General features: G+C 32.5%; 1 protein-coding gene across 1 annotated transcript in view; it reads right to left on the minus strand.

The window, feature by feature from the left end:
- Positions 1-15,346, minus strand: part of slou (homeodomain transcription factor slouch) — a 59,950-nt gene extending 44,604 nt beyond the window's left edge. Inside the window, exons 1-2 of the mRNA XM_075291939.1 lie at positions 13,385-15,346; positions 5,009-5,288 (exon numbers count right to left, since the gene is read on the minus strand). Coding sequence (XP_075148054.1) covers positions 5,009-5,288; positions 13,385-14,914 — 1,810 coding nt within the window. The 5' untranslated portion in view covers positions 14,915-15,346. The remainder of the gene's footprint in view (positions 1-5,008; positions 5,289-13,384) is intronic.
- Between the last annotated feature and the right edge of the window lie 1,580 nt (positions 15,347-16,926).

A 16,926-nucleotide genomic window follows, 5' to 3' on the forward strand; every position in this document is an offset into this window, starting at 1 on the left:
GTTTCTTGATTAAATCAGAAAAAAATATTTGTTTGTTAGCGTGCCTTTCCAAATATTGTGCCAGTTTATCACGATTTTATTGGCCCAAACGCATCAATGGGGTTCGATACAAAAATCATGTGACCCCTACCAGCTGGTCCAAATACACAGTTTATAGTTTATTTCCATGAACATTCGGCTTTACCGTCGATAACGTTGGGGTACCTAAACAAAAAGAGTTTACATGGATTCTGAGCCTTCTGAGGCTTCTTTAAAATAAGGTCATTTTTTATGGTCATTTGTAGCTTTAAATATAGGACCAATAAAATTAAAATTAATTCCCCTTTTGCGGTAGTAGTAACCACTGCCAGTTTAAAAATCCAAATTTATTTATACATTTATTAAAAGATTTACAATAAACAAGTAAGAAAGTTTAAAGTCGGGCGTGGCCAACTATATTATACCCTGCACCACTTTGTAAATCTAAACTTTCGATACCATATCACATCCGTCAAATGTGTTGGGGGCTATATATAAAGGTTTGTCACAAATCACTCGATCTGGACAGAACTTGATAGACTTCTACAAAATCTATAGACTCAAAATTTATGTCGGCTAATGCACTAGGGTGGAACACAATGTTAGTAAAAAAATATGGGAAACGTTTAAATCTGAAGCAATTTAAAGGAAACTTCAAAAAATTTTATTTATGATTTATCGCTCGATATATATGTACAAGAAGTTTAGGAAAATTAGAGTAATTTTTACAACTTTTCGACTAAGCAGTGGCGATTTGACAACGAAAATGTTGGTATTTTGACCATTTTTGTCGAAATCAGAAAAACATATATATGGGAGCTATATCTAAATCTGATCATGGTCATATGAGTGTAAATCGGGCGAAAGCTATATATGGGAGATATATCTAAATCTGAACCGATTTCAACCAAATTTGGCACGCATAGCTACAATGCTAATTCTACTCTCTGTGCAAATTTTCAACCAAATTGGGCTAAAACTCTGGTTTATGGGACCGTATTCGTCCATATCGGGCGAAAGATATATATGGGAGCTATATCTAAATCTGAACCGATTTCAATAAAATTTAGCACACTTGGCTATAGTACTAATTGTTCTTCTTGTGCAAAATTTTAAGCAAATTAGGGTAAAACTCTGGCTTCTGGGGCCATATAAGTCCATATCGGGCGAAAGATATATATGGGAGCTATATCTAAATTTGAACCGATTTCTTCCAAAATCAATAGGGATCTATTCTGAGCCAAAACACATACTTGTATCGATTGGACTAAAACTGCGACCTAGACTTTGATTACAAAAATGTGTTCACGGACAGACGGACATGGCTATATCGACTCAGGAGCCCACCCTGAACATTTTTGCCAAAGACACCATGTGTCTACCTCGTCTCCTTCTGGGTGTTGCAAACATATGCACTAACTTATAATACCCTGTTCCATAGTGTGGAACAGGGTATAAAAAAATTGAAAACCTATCTATAGAAAAAAAAATTGACAAAATTTTCTATAGAAATAAAATTTTGACAAAATTTTCTTTAGAACTAAAATCTTAACAAAATTTTTTATAGAAATAAAATTTTGACAACATTTTCTATAGAAATAAAATTTTAACAAAATTTTCTATTGAAATAAAATTTTGACAAAATTTTCTATAGAAAAAAAAAATTAACAAAATGTTCTATAGAAAAAAAATTTTGACAAAATTTTCTATAGAAATACAATTTTGCAAAAATTTTCTATACAAATAAAATTTTGACATTTTCTATAGAAATAAAATTTTGAAAAAATTTTCTATTGAAATAAAATTATGACAAAATTTTCTATAGAAACAAAATTTTGGCAAAATTGTCTATAGAAAAACAATTTTGACAAAATTTTATATAGAAATAAAATTTTGACAAAATTTTCTAAAGAAATAACATTTTTTCTATAGAAATAAAATTTTGACAAAATTTACTATAGAAATAAAATGTTGAAAACATTTTCTATAGAAATAACATTTATAATCCTGCGCTGTAATTATACGATTTTAATCTTGTTGTGTAGGTACTCACTAAAATGAAATGAAATAAAATTTTCTATAGAAATAAAATTTGGGAAAATTTTCTATAGAAATAAAATTTGGGAAAATTTTCTATAGATATAAAATATTGACAAAATCTTCTATAGAAATAAAATTGTGACAAAATTTTCTATTGAAATAAAATTTTGTCAAAATTTTCTATAGAAATAAAATTTTGTCAAAATTTTCTTTAAAACTGAAATTTTGTCAACATTTTCTATATAAAAAAATTTTGACAAAATTTTCTATAGAAATAAAATATTGATAAAATTTTTTCTAGAAATAAAATTTTGACAAAATTTTCTAATAAAAAAATTGAGAAACTTTTCTATAGAAATAAAATTTTGACAAAATTTTCTAAGAAATAAAATTTTGACAATTTTACTATAGAAATAAAATGTTGACAAAATTTTCTTTAGAAATAAAATCTTGAAAAAATTTTCTATAGAGATAAACTTTTGGCAAAATTTTCTAAGAAATAAAATTTTGACAATATTTACTATAGAAATAAAATGTTGACAAAATTTTCTGTAGAAATAAAATTTTGACAAAATGTTCTATATAAATAAAATTTTGACAAAATTTTCTATAGAAATAAAATATTTACAAAATTTTTTATAGAAATAAAATTTTGGCAAAATTGTCTAAAGAAATAAAATTTTGAAAAACTTTTTTATAGAAGTAAAATTTTGACAAAATTTTCTAGAGAAATAACATGTTGACAAAATTTTCTATAGAAATAAAATTTTAACAAAATTTTCTAGAGGAATAAAATTTTGACAAAATTTTCTATAGAAATAAAATTTTGACAAAATTTTCTATAGAAATAAAATTTTGACAAAATTTTTTATAGAAATAAAATGTTGACAACATTTTCTATAGAAATAAAATTTTGACAAAATTTTCTATAGAAATAAAATTTTGTAAAAATTTTCCATAAATTCAATATTATCAAAAATTTAGATTTTCTTTTGAAGTCATACTATGAAAGTCCATTGACGAAAGTCAAAAACTTAAAAATAAAATTTTTTAATTTGACAAATTTTTGGTAATTTTTCTTAAACTTTTAGTAGGTTATCCATTCAACAGTGGCAACCATGGAACTTAATTGGATTTGGGTCCAACTTTCACAAAAAGTATTACAATATAGAAAATAATAATAAAAAAAGTGGCACAAGATAAGAAAAAAGTAGCACAAAAATTAAAAAAGGTATGGTATTTAGTGGCACACGTTATAAAAAAGTACCAAGTTTTACATAACAACAACAATTTTTACAACTGTAACACTGCTTTTTACAAGACAAAATGATTTAGATTTATTTCAATTTTTATTTTTAGTTATCTCTACCGGTATTTGGAATGGCATTCATGACCCTGATTTCAACGTGCTAAAAATTCTAAAGTACATCTCACCGGAATTGTAACTCAATTAAAACAATAATAAAACAAAAAAAAAATTCATCATTGGGTATTAGGGAGCTTCAAGCCATAGTCATAGAAAAAATTAAAAAAGGTGAAATATCTCTGGAAAAAAATTGAACCAAATTGTACTTGTACCAAATTGTATTTTTTAGATTTCCACAATGCATTATTAAAGCAAAAAAATTAATACCAAATATAAAAAAAAAAAACTAAAGAAAAAATCATTGGCACAAAATCCTACCTATTCTAATCGTGCACTTACTAACATACTTTGTTTGGGTATTGTACGACATTTTTTTGGTCTAAGTTTATAGTGAATTTATTTGTACGGCCATTAAATTTTAAACCCTAGTTTAGTTTGTAGAATTTTTGAGACACACTTAGGGTAAGAAAAATTGGCTGTGGAAAATTAAAAAAATATGAGATTCAAATAAAATAAAAAATATATATTTAAATTTAGAATCAAAAAACAAAAATAAAAATAAATAAAACCAAATAAAAATTGCAACAAAAATATTTTCATTTAAATTCAATTTAATGATGAACTTTTATATTTCAAAATTCGAATTTTATTTATTTATTGAACATTTTAAAATCATAATTAATTATAATATTAAATGGGGGAGGTATTAACAATAAAGGTTTTCGTCCTATTTCCAAAATTTTATGACCCATCCTAATGTGCACTAACTAGTAAATAAAAATCATTTCACTCTTAACCAAAGTAGATAAATAAAAATTCTGCAACATGTTTATACATTACATTGTTGAGATTTGAGATGATTTTAATTCCAAAAGCTGTACGGAGAAAAAAAAATGCTACGGTACCATAGAGAATGAAAAAAGATTTTTGGATAGAAAAGTTTTCAATTTGATTGAATGCTCGAGTATTTGTATTCCATATGTTTTGGGAATTCACAAATATACAATGGCATGTACTCCTTCGCCTCCCCCCGCCCCTATCATCTCTTGTGCATAGTAAAAAGTAAATAGAATTTTGATTGAAATAAGTTCGTTTTTTTACGAATTTTGTGCTTTTGATGGTAGAATATTTGCACACTGGCACATAGAATAGAATTTATATGAATGTGCAACAAATACATATGCATAGCTAGCCATGGTAATAAATTTGTACATGTGTGTATATCCTTTGTGTATAGGACAGTATTAGAATCCTAGAAATTTGTGCTTTGGCAATGCATCATAGAAAGAAATATTGTAATTGCTTTTTCAGGCTATACCCAAAAAAAACTTCCTAGTCCACAATAAGAGCAACAAAACAACAATAAATCTTCCATAGCAAAAAAACAAAAAATGGAAAATCAAAAACAGGTATCACTGGCTTGGCAAATTGAAAAAAAAAAATTGGGATTATATTTTAGAATTGTCAGTATGCGTAAATGCCCCTCTCAGCAATTGAACATTTATTTGTCCGGTTTTTTTCGCAAAGTTTGCAATGGTCGACAGAGAAGACAAAGAAAAAATCGATGATTGTATTTCCACTTACCCGACATATCCTCACTATGCTCGTCATCATGCATTTCCTCATCTCGATCGTAGTTACTGCTACCACTACAACTCCATTGCCTTTGATTGGCATAGTGTTGCTGTTGCATTTTACCCGTGAATTTTGTTGGATCCAAAATATTTTCCACAGAAAATGCCAAACGTTTTTGTGATTCTTTATCACTGGCTGTTGTGGGGGCGGATGTGGTTGATGTAGGCGATGTTGTTGTCGAGGTAACATGTCCATTCGGCACTGAACGGGTTAAGTCAACTGGACAAACCTATTTAGAGGAAAAAGATATTTATTTTGGTTTAAATATAGGAATTAAATAAAATCATTTCGAAAATTAATTAATGGAATGTAATAAAAAAAGGTTAGTAAAATACTCTGTTTATCATGATCGCTGGGCGAAAGGCGTTTTTATTGTCAAAAAAAATCGAAATATACTTTTTATATCTTTTGTCAACAGACGAAAATTGACTTTGCCACTATCCGACTTTTAATAAAAAAAAAACACAAGAAAGGAATGTCTAATGTCGGGTGTGGCCGAATGTTTTAAATACTGCCTCATTCTGTAGACCAACAATTTAAATTTGAAAATTATATATTTGAAAACTATATATAAAACTATATATAAAACAAGTAAGGAAAGTCTAAAGTCGGGCGGGGACGACTATATTATACCCTGCACCACTTTGTAGATCTAAATTTTCGATACCATATCACATCCGTCAAATGTGTTGGGGGGTTTGTTCGAAATACATACATTTAAATGTCACTTGATTTGGACAGAATTTGGTAGACTTTTACAAAATCTATAGACTCAAAATTTAAGTTGGCTAATGCACTAGGGTGGAACCATTAGCGTAGCTAGACAATTGTTCTAGGGGGGGGGGGCTATAGCCCCCCTAGCTAAAACTTTATAGACTGAACTTATAGGTTCAACTAATGTTTATTTCATAAAATTTAATAAAAAAATAGACATCAAAATAACTTAACAATCAATTTATAATAAAGCAACTAAAAGTACCCTACGGGAAATTGGTGCAAATTGCCACTGACGGACCTATCACAGAACTGGTACCTGTGCTCTAGTTAGTTGCAATTTTCACATTTAGTGAAATAAAATTATCAGAATAACCTTTTGTTCGAAATATTTCAAAAGTTTTTTTTTTTCATTTCGGGTTCGATTAGGAGCCCAAATTGAAAGAGATTTCTAAGAGTTTGTCCGAGACTGGTTCCTGAAGACCTGTTTATGGGTTGCTCCTGCTAAATTGTCCCAGGACGTGTCCTTTGGGATGAGTCCAAGACGCGTCCTAAAATGTAAGTTTACTCCGTCAATGAAAAACCCATGTTAAAGTGGACGGTCCCTTCCATACGTCCATACACACCAGGGACTAGTCCTGTAACAGTTCTGTGGTTGATCCATTTCTCGTAGGGTAGTTCCACACTTTTCCCAGCAAAAAAATGGGAGTTGTTCTAAAGGCACAACTTTAAAAGCACTTCCAAAAATGTCCTCACAAAGAAGTTAACTATTTTAACTACACAGGAAGTTTTTTTACTTCGTTTTTTTTTATATTTTAATGCGTAATTTTTTGTTTTCTTTTTTCAAATAGTTTAAAAAAAGATTAAGAATAAATAAAATGGTACAAATTATTCAAATTTTGCCACAAAAATGCTAAATCCATTATAGAAAATCGATAATATTTAAAAAAAAAAAAACGTTTCAAACAAGCGTTAGAATGCATTAAAAATCATAAAAAAGTATAAATAACAAGTAAGGAAAGTCTAAAGTCGGGCGGGGCCGACTATATTATACCCTGCACCACTTTGTAGATCTAAATTTTCGCTACCATATCACATCCGTCAAATGTGTTGGGGCTATATATAAAGGTTTGTCCCAAATACATACATTTAAATATCACTCGATCTGGACAGAATTTGATAGACTTCTACAAAATCTATAGACTCAAAATTTAAGTCGGCTAAGGCACTAGGGTGGAACACAATGTTAGTAAAAAACCAGATCGGTGAAAAATATATGGCAGCTATATCTAAATCTGAACCGATTTTTTCCAAAATCAATAGGGATCGTCTTTGAGCCGAACAGCGTTGCCAATTTAGCTTTTTTCCCGCTAGATTTGGCTTTTTTTGAAGTCGTTTAGCGGGAAAAAAATGCATTTAGCTTTTAGCTTTTTTTCTGGCTTTTTTCCCGACCCTTTTAGCTAGTTTTGGCTTTTTTTATTTTCGACATGTTTCTATTGAAATATGGATAAATCGACGTTTTTATCTAAGCCTTGCTGCAAGTATAAGTGTTTCCACATATTTCAAAGCTCAGTTGAAACATTAATAATGAGTCCAGCCATTATGCAGGCATTTTTGTAGCAAATACACCTTGTTGTACAGTTTTTTTCATTATATACATAAAAGTTATCGTAAACTTTAAATCTACTATTACCATACAAATTTGTTAGATAAACTGTCAGTAAATTATTGGGAATATTATCATTTGACTCAACTTAAAAATGGGTATGTTTTCATGAAAGAAGGAAGAATTAATTAAATAGTCTTTAAATGTGAGGAGTTTTTGCATCTTAACCACAAACCAAAATAGCGTTCAAAAATAGAAGATGTTTTTCAACACTTTATTTTAAAAACGTATATATACAATAATTTCTACTTGAAGTCGAGTCTGAATTTGGAAATTTATGTTGGCGTTAGCACGTTTTTAAAGCACTTTGATAGCTCATGAAGAAAAGAAAAATGTTTTTACTAGGAAATGTAAACTATAGGTATTTTCTACTATTTAAATAAAAGTAATGCATTTCGAATTTTTCGCAATTTCAAATCCAAACTAAAATTTTATTTAAAAAAATGACAAATCATTTTTTTACCAAATCCAAAGCATGCTTAGATCATTTAATATTTTAAAATAACAAGTAAATAAAATAGAGGTGTTGGGAAGGTAGCTCCCACAAAACGAAGGACTTCCAGTAAAAAATTTGTGATAGTAATCAAAATGTATCGAATACGCAAACAGAGCTAATATGCCTTAGATATTGTTACAGTCTCACAGAAGTGGAATTAAAATGAGCATAATATGCATTGTAAGTGAAATAAAGCCTTTAAGTTTGTTAAATTTCAATCAAAAATGTGACTTTTGATACAAAAAAATTTAGCTTTTTTTTCTAGCTATTTTTTAGCATTTTTTAGCCTTTTTTAGCTATTTTTTTGGGCAAATCTATCGGTTTTTGGTGAAACAATTCTGGCAACGCTGGAGCCGAAACAGGACCCTAACCAAATTTTAGGACAATCGGACTAAAACTGCGAGCTGTACTTTGCACACAAAAATACATCAACAGACAGACAGACAGACGGACAGACAGACAGACAGACAGACGGACATCGCTAAATCGACTCAGAATTTAATTCTAAGACGATCGGTATACTAAACGATGGGTCTCAGACTTTTCCTTCTTGGCGTTACATACAAATGCACAAACTTATTATACCCTGTACCACAATAGTGGTGAAGGGTATAAATATGGGAAACATTTAAATCTGGAGCAATTTTAAGAATACTTCGCAAAAGTTTATTTATGATTTATCGCTCGATATATATGCATTGGAAGTTTAGGAAAATTAGAGTCATTTTTACAACTTTTCGACTAAGCAGTGGCGATTTAACAAGGAAAATGTTGGTATTTTGACCATTTTTGTCGAAATCAGAAAAACATATATATGGGAGCTATATCTAAATCTGAACCGATTTCAACCAAATTTGGCACGCATAGCTACAATGCTAATTCTACTTCCTGTGCAAAATTTCAACTAAATCGGAGTAAAAAATTGGCCTCTCTGGTCATATGAGTGTAAATCGGGCGAAAGCTATATATGGGAGCTATATCTAAATCTGAACCGATTTCAACCAAATTTGGCACGCATAGCTACAATGCTAATTATACTCCCTGTACAAAATTTCAACTAAATCGGAGCAAAAAATTGGCCTCTGTGGTCATTTGAGTGTAAATCGGGCGAAAGCTATATATGGGAGCTATATCTAAATCTGAACCGATTTGGCTGATATTTTGCAAGTTTTTCGAGACTCATAAAATATTCGGATGTACGGAATTTGAGGAAGATCGGTTGATATACACGCCAATTATGACCAGATCGGTGAAAAATATATATGGCAGCTATATCTAAATCTGAACCGATTTTTTCCAAAATCAATAGGGATCGTCTTTGAGCCGAAACAGGACCCTATGCCAAATTTTAGGATAATCGGACTAAAACTGCGAGCTGTACTTTGCACACAAAAATACATCAACAATACATCCAAAATCAATAGGGATCGTCTTTGAGCCGAAACAAGACCCTATACCAAATTTTAGGACAATCGGACTAAAACTGCGAGCTGTACTTTGCACACAAAAATACATCTACAGACAGACAGACGACAGACAGACATCGCTAAATCGACTCAGAATTTAATTCTAAGCCGATCCGTATACTATGATTACTCCTTCTTGGCGTTACATACAAATGCACAAACTTATTATACCCTGTACCACAGTAGTGGTGAAGGGTATAATGACACGAAAGTTACCTTCCTTTGCAAAAAACAAACTCCAATAAAGTCCATTTATTCATTCTTATTATGAATTCACCTGTTTGCACTAAATTAGATCTTAACTAATAGTTAAATTATGTTATATCCATTTAATATAAAATTAATTTTACAAATTCATAGTACACCAAATTTTGTTGCATACTTTCAGGCGCAGGCAATATCTCTGCATAAAACCGGTTTTAATTGAAAAGAGCATACTATTACAAAAAGGGGTAAACAAAAATGCAAAATGGTAAGTTAAATAAATGGCTAAATTGGCCATTAAAGTAGCGCAACAGCAATACTATTTCAGTCATGGAAAAAAAGTTTGCTTGGATCAAAGATTTTGATTTCCCTTAAGGATTTTGATATTGTTTCCGATACAAAAATGCGTCATTTTTAGCTTCCATCTGGGTTTCATTCTCTTTTCCCGGTATTAATAAAGCTTAAAAATACGATTTATAACGAATACTTCAAAGTAAGAAATGTTTTCTTAATTCACAAAAAAAAAAAAAAAACTTAAACCAAAGATGCAAAATCCACAAAATAACACCAGTTTAAAAATCCGAATTATTACTTCAAAAAATGAAAAAAAAAAAAACATAAACCAAAGATGCAAAACCCTCAAAATAAGTTTTAGCCTATGTTTGAAGCGTCTTTATCTTAAATGGAAAGATTCAATATTACAGTTAATTTAAGGACGATTTCTTTAAATTAAAAATTGCGATTCTATACTTTAATTGGTCTTAATTCAAAGACATACGACTTTAACCGAGGGATGCAAATTTCCAAAATTTATGTCCTAAATTTAACCCTAGCTTTGGCACTATATACAAATGTAAATATTTCATTTTTGACACTCTTGCCATTTCAACAATATTTATCCGATTTTTATGAAATTTGGACTCAGTGGCTAATTTTTCGTGCTCTTTCATAATATGTACAAATTTAACAATGTATTTACAATATCGCAATTTTTCAATACATTTTTTGTATTTTTCTTCAAAATCTGCCACTATTTACAAATATAAATATTGTGGTTTAAGATACTTTTAGTTGATTTGTTTTAAATTATTTCATATGAAAATAATACAAATAAAAGAAGAGGAAATAACAACTTAAAATATATATATATATTTTGGGCAACTGTAGCATTTGGTTTGCACCCAGGTGTGCTCCACACAGACTGAATTTTTACATTGCCCACATTTTTGCCTTGTAGGACGCTTCCTTTTTTTCTCACCATGGTAGCACATATAGAAAACGGTTTTTACTTTTGAATATCCTCTATCACTTTCATCAGGCATAAAAGAAATAGGCAACGATTGTATAGGTTCGCCGATAATGTGTCTACAATGTTCAATTTGGTTTTTGTAATTGGTTTAGAGCCGTTAAAACAAGATTCACGAAAAATTTCATGTTTTCGCTCCATTGAGGATTTTTATCCAATTTAAATCCGTTTTTACTAACCAAAAATTGCTACCTGTCTAATTCAGATAGTTCACCGTCGTTTTCCATATAATATTCCCCCACTTCATGCTCATGTAAATCGGAGTAAAATTTGGCCTCTGTGGTCATATGTGTATAAATCGGACTAAAGATATACATGGGAGCTATATCTAAATCTGAACCGATTTAAACCAAATTTGGCATGCATAGTAAGAATGTTAAGTCTACACCCTGTGCAAAATTTCACGTACATTGGAGTAAAATTTAAGTCTGTGGCCATATCTGTATAAATCGGGCTAAAGATATATATGTGGGAGCTATATCTAAATCTGAAACGATTTCAACCAAATTTGGCATTCATAGTAAGAATATTAATTCTACCCCCAGTGCAAAATTTCACGTAGATCGGAGCAAAACTTTGGTGTCTGTGGTAATATGGGTGTATGTCGGGAGAAAGATATATATGGGAGCTATATCTAACTCTGAACCGATTTCAATAATGTCGAACATATAATGTTCAAAAACAACAATATTTTTTCTGTAGCGATTATCAGAATGCAAAACAAACATAAACAAGTATATACGGCCGTAAGTTCGGCCAGGCCGAATCTTATGTACCCTCCACCATGGATTGCGTAGGAACTTCTACTAAAGGCTGTCATCCACAATCGAATTACTTGGGTTGCGATAACACTTGCCGATGGCAAGGTATCGTAAAACTTTTTAGCACTGTCTTCTAAATTGTAAGTTAGCCCATACGGGGTATATATTAAACAAAAAAAGGCCGATTAAATACGTATATAATCTAGTTTGACAAAATTTTCTATAGAAATGAAACCTTGACAAAATTTTCTATAGAAATAAAATTTTGACAAAATTTTCTATAGAAATAAAAATTTGACAAAATTTTCTATAGAAATAAAAACTTGACAAAATTTTCTATAGAAATAAAATGTTGACAAAATTTTCTACAGAAATTTTTGCATGGTTGTTAAAACCCGTATACTAAGACCACGTACTAAATTTCAACCGGATCGGATAAATTTTGCTCCTCCAAGAGGCTCCGGTGGTCAAATCTGGGGATCGGTTTATATGGGAGCTATATATAATTATGGACCGATATGGACCAATTTTTGCATGGTTGTTAGAGGCCGTATACTAACATCAGGTACCAAATTTCAACCGGATCGGAGGAATTTTGCCCCTCCAAAAGTCTCCGGAGGTCAAATCTGGGGATCGGTTTATATGGGGGCTATATATAATTATGGACCGATATGGACCAATTTTTGCATGGTTGTTAGAGACCATATACTAACATTAGTTACCAAATTTCAATCGGATCGGATGAATTCTGCCCCTCCAAGAGGCTCCGGAGGTCAAATCTTGGGATCGGTTTATATGGGTCTATATATAATTATGGACCGATATGGGCCAATTATTGCATGGTTGTTAGAGACCGTATACTAAGACCACGTACCAAATTTCAACCGGATCGGATGAATTTTGCTGCTCCGGGAGGCTCCCCAAGCCAAATTTGGGGATCGGTTTATATGGGGGCTATATGGCCCATTTTCAATACCATCCGACTTACATCAATAACAACTACTTGTGCCAAGTTGTTTCGTTCGGAAGTTAGCGTGATTTCCACAGACGGACGGACAGACGGACAGACGGACGGACGGACAGACGGACGGACGGACAGACGGACAGACGGACAGACGGACAGACGGACAGACGGACGGACGGACGGACGGACGGACATGCGTAGATCGACTCAGAATTTCACCACGACCCAGAATATATATACTTTATGGGGTCTTAGAGCAATATTTCGATGTGTTACAAACGGAATGACAAAGTTAATATACCCCCATCCTATGGTGGAGGGTATAAAAAGCGGTTATGAAGTTAAAAATACCAAAGGAAACAAAATATTTACATTTGTAAATAGTGGCAGATAATGTAGAAAAACATTGGTGCCTAAGCTAGGGTTAATAAAAAAATTTGATACCATGAAGTTTATAATCATTGTTTCAAAAAAATTTTGTTTATTAAATTTAGGACACAAATTTTGAATTTATTTGAAATTTCATTATTTTGAAGAAATATGTCCTTAATATTGGGTAAATTGCACTTTCTATAAATTAGCTTGCGTAATCTTTAATAATGTGTAAATATTGTTTCCAGTGTATGTACAGATAACCCAATCAAGATCGAGTCAGTATTAACGAGTTTATAAATTGTTTGTTTAGTGTAGATCCATATATATAGTATGTCCATGTATAGTATAGTATGTATTCGCCACATAAACTTACCGACGGTGGTCCCTGAGATCCCTCATCATTGCTCTCCTCATCATTACCATCAACATTGAGCTCTTCACTGGTATCACTGCGAGCATAATTAGCGGCGGCAATTTGTCTTGAAGTGGCAGCAGCTGCTGCTGCCGCCGCTGCTAAACCACCCAATTGTATTCTAAAACCATAATCACTTAAATCGGGACGGTTTGCAATATTTTGACCACCATTTAAATTGACCGCTTGAGTGGCGGCGGCTGCGGAACGGGCAGCCACTGCGGCCTGAGCCTGGGCAACCAATTTCAATTTTTCCAAATCCATATCATGTGAAGATGGTGAGGCCGAAACCGATGATATTGTGGTCGAAGATGATGAGGGACTCAAAGATAAATGGGCTGCAGATGTGGCCATCATGGATGGATGTTGTTGACCAGATGATGTTGATGATGATGAGGGTTGCAAGGGTATTGTTGACAAACTTTGGGAATGATGCTGGGAGGTATTGTTGCTGCTGCTGCTGTTATTGTTTAAAGATCCCGCAACGGATGATGTAGGATTTGTTGTGGCCATGGGATTTATCAAGGTTATTGAATGTCCAGTATTTCCCGATTGTTGGTCGGAATGTTGTGGTGGTGATGTGGGTGGAGATAAGGGTGAATGAGCTGGTGATGGATGTGTATGACCCGGTAGACTCAGAGTTGAAGTGGCCGTGGGCGTTAAAGGGGGACCCCTTAAATGAAAAGCTGTAGCTGCTACAGCAGCAGCCGTCGGTAAATGTGGATGGAATACCGGATGTTGTTGACCATGTAAATGGTGATGATGATGATGTTGCTGGTGTTGATGGGCATGAGCGGCGGCTGCTAAAAATTGAGGATTTTGTAATAGGTGCGGATGTTGTTGCAATAGGGCAGCATGAGGATGTTGCAAAGGTTCCGGACGGGCCAATTGTCTTACGCTATTCAATTCCATAAGTTTACGTTGTGGTGTGGCGGTAATAAAATTCAGTTGTTGTGGGGCTTGTGTGGGAGCTTGTGAACCCGAGTGTGGTGGTTGAGAAATATTACCCGCCGGCGATTGAGATCTTCGGCTATTGTTATTATTGGGCCGTCCATTGGCCATATCCGAATCTTGATCATCACCATTTGGTGAGGAGGGCCGTTTTTGTTGTTCAGTCATTTGTTTAAGTCTTTCCATCGAATAACGTAAACTATCCTCATTGGATTTAATATTAATGCTATTGTTGTTATTGCTAATATTATTCAAATTGTTGTTGTTGTTGTTGTTGTTATTAGCAACAGCCTGTTGATTTGTCTGTGGCGTTATAATAAATTTGGGAATCTTTGCCGTTGGCGATAAGGGTTTAGCTGTAGGCGGTGAGGGAGCCGTCATAAGGGTTTCATTACCGGTATTAGCTTTGATATTTACTTCGGGTGAAGTATTGGATTTTGGTGAATCCGGTTGAGAATTGGGACTCATTTGTGATCCATTCACCGGAGTCTGTGGAGCCGTATCCGTGGAGGTTTTTGTTGGTGACTGTAACATCACCATGATCTTTTTTATGGGTATAGGTCCTAAACACAATAACGAAACACTTATTGAAAGAAATTTTTTTTTTGAGATTTTTTTTTTATTTCAAAAGGTCACTGTTTTTTTCTAGTTGTAATTTTTGAAAGTAATTTTTTGTCCACTTTTTTTTTAAGAAAAAATATTTTTATATTCAATTTAATTAAATTGGTGTCACTTTGTAATTTTATCCATATTTGATATTCTCAATAATTTTATTTATTTTTATTCTTTTATTTAAAAAATTTTCTCTTCAATATTTTTCACTCTGTTTTTCTTTTGTTTTCACGATTTTCTTGTAGTTTTTTTTATGGGATAACCGTAGCTAGCGTTGCCTTTTCCGGTGGTTGTGTTCACTTGAAAGTCAACCAATCGACTGTTTACACCATGAACATCCGTTTGTGGATATCTGCTGCGGTGATAATCCTGTTTAAAACTAATCTCCAACTAAGGGTTGTTGTTGTGTAGCAAATTGAAGTTGCTCTGATTTCAGAGTGAGAGTCTGTACGATGATTTGGTCACCAACTTCACCCCTCACAACAAAATCCAATTTGAAAATCAATTCTCTCTCATATTATCTGTGAAATATCCAATGTGCATACTAGAGGAAAACAACAAGAACAGTAAAAAGTCTCAGCCTTGTCAAGAATACTCACAGCATCCCTGTATGGTGGATGGCTCATATTCTCAATGAGTACTTTGAGTGTTGATGACTTAATGAGAATTCTCTTTCAAAGAGTGTGGGGAGTGTTTATAGATATCATAGTTTTTGTGTTAATATGTAATGGCTCATATTTGAGTGTATAAACTGAGAGAGGGAGAGAGAGATCATTTAGCTGAGAAATAGTGTGAGGGTGTATATATCCCTTAGTATTTGTGTCAATATGCATTGGTTCATATTTAAGTCTAAAAACTGAGAGAGAGAGGTATTAGGAAGGAGGGTTTTTATATTCTCTCTTCAAAATAGCCAATATTATAAATTTCTCTCCTAAAATCCATGTTGCTCATATTTTGAGTAGCATAATTCCACCCCAGAAAATTTCCTACATTTCAAAGGAATTGTGAGTATTTTCTCTCATTGGTATAAAGACCGCCTCTTTGAGATTTTTTAGTTTATTCTCCATTTAAAAAATCTAACAGGCTCCTCCCCCCACACAAAAAATGAGTGCTTTTGTATGGATCTTATTTTTTCTTCTATTTTTAAATCTCTTTTGGATATAAAAAACACAAAAAAAAAACAACCAAACGATTTAATCTTCCAGCTCCATTAGCTTTTTCAGATGCTTGTTTTTGTTTGTGGTTAGACCCGCTTTTTTCGGCTTGTAATAAAATCCTTAGCACTCCATTTCCTTTTAAACGTTCTCGTTAGCCACCTCTGACGTCTGGCCTTAGTGAACACATCTTTTCTGTTCTTCTATTTGCGGAAAGAATATGTGACTTTGAGTGTGTGTGTGTGCGTTTGATTGTGAGCAATGAGTGTGAGGTCTTATATATCCCCAGGACAAAAAACAACAACAACAACTACGCATACCATAGCTATGGCTATATCCCTCCAATATTACTTACATCTTATCTTAAAAAGATCTATAACAAAATCTAAATGATTTAATTTTTTTTGTGCTGTTTTGTAGTCTCTGCTTCATGCTTATTTTCGTTGTTTAATTCCAGGCCCTCTTTTCCCCCCTAACAACGAGAGAGTGAGTAAACCTTTGGCCTCCTAGAATTGTAGAAAGCACGAACGTTCGCTATGCCTTCCCATTTTCCCCAGAGAGAATGTGAGTAATTGTCAAATTATTTAGCGCAAAATTTGTTTGTTTATACGCTTGACTAAATCGAAAATGAAAATTGCTTCATTTCATTTTTGGCCCTATTGCTGCAAGTATTACTATGGATTGGCCTTCGCCCCTAATGTGATCTACTAATTCTGTCATTCTATTGGTAACACAATGAAATCTTGGATTAAGACATCATATGATAGGTTAGGTGTGTTTTATTCC

This window comes from Haematobia irritans, chromosome 1, assembly GCF_050003625.1.
Source record: "Haematobia irritans isolate KBUSLIRL chromosome 1, ASM5000362v1, whole genome shotgun sequence".
NCBI classification, from domain to species: Eukaryota; Metazoa; Arthropoda; class Insecta; order Diptera; family Muscidae; genus Haematobia; species Haematobia irritans.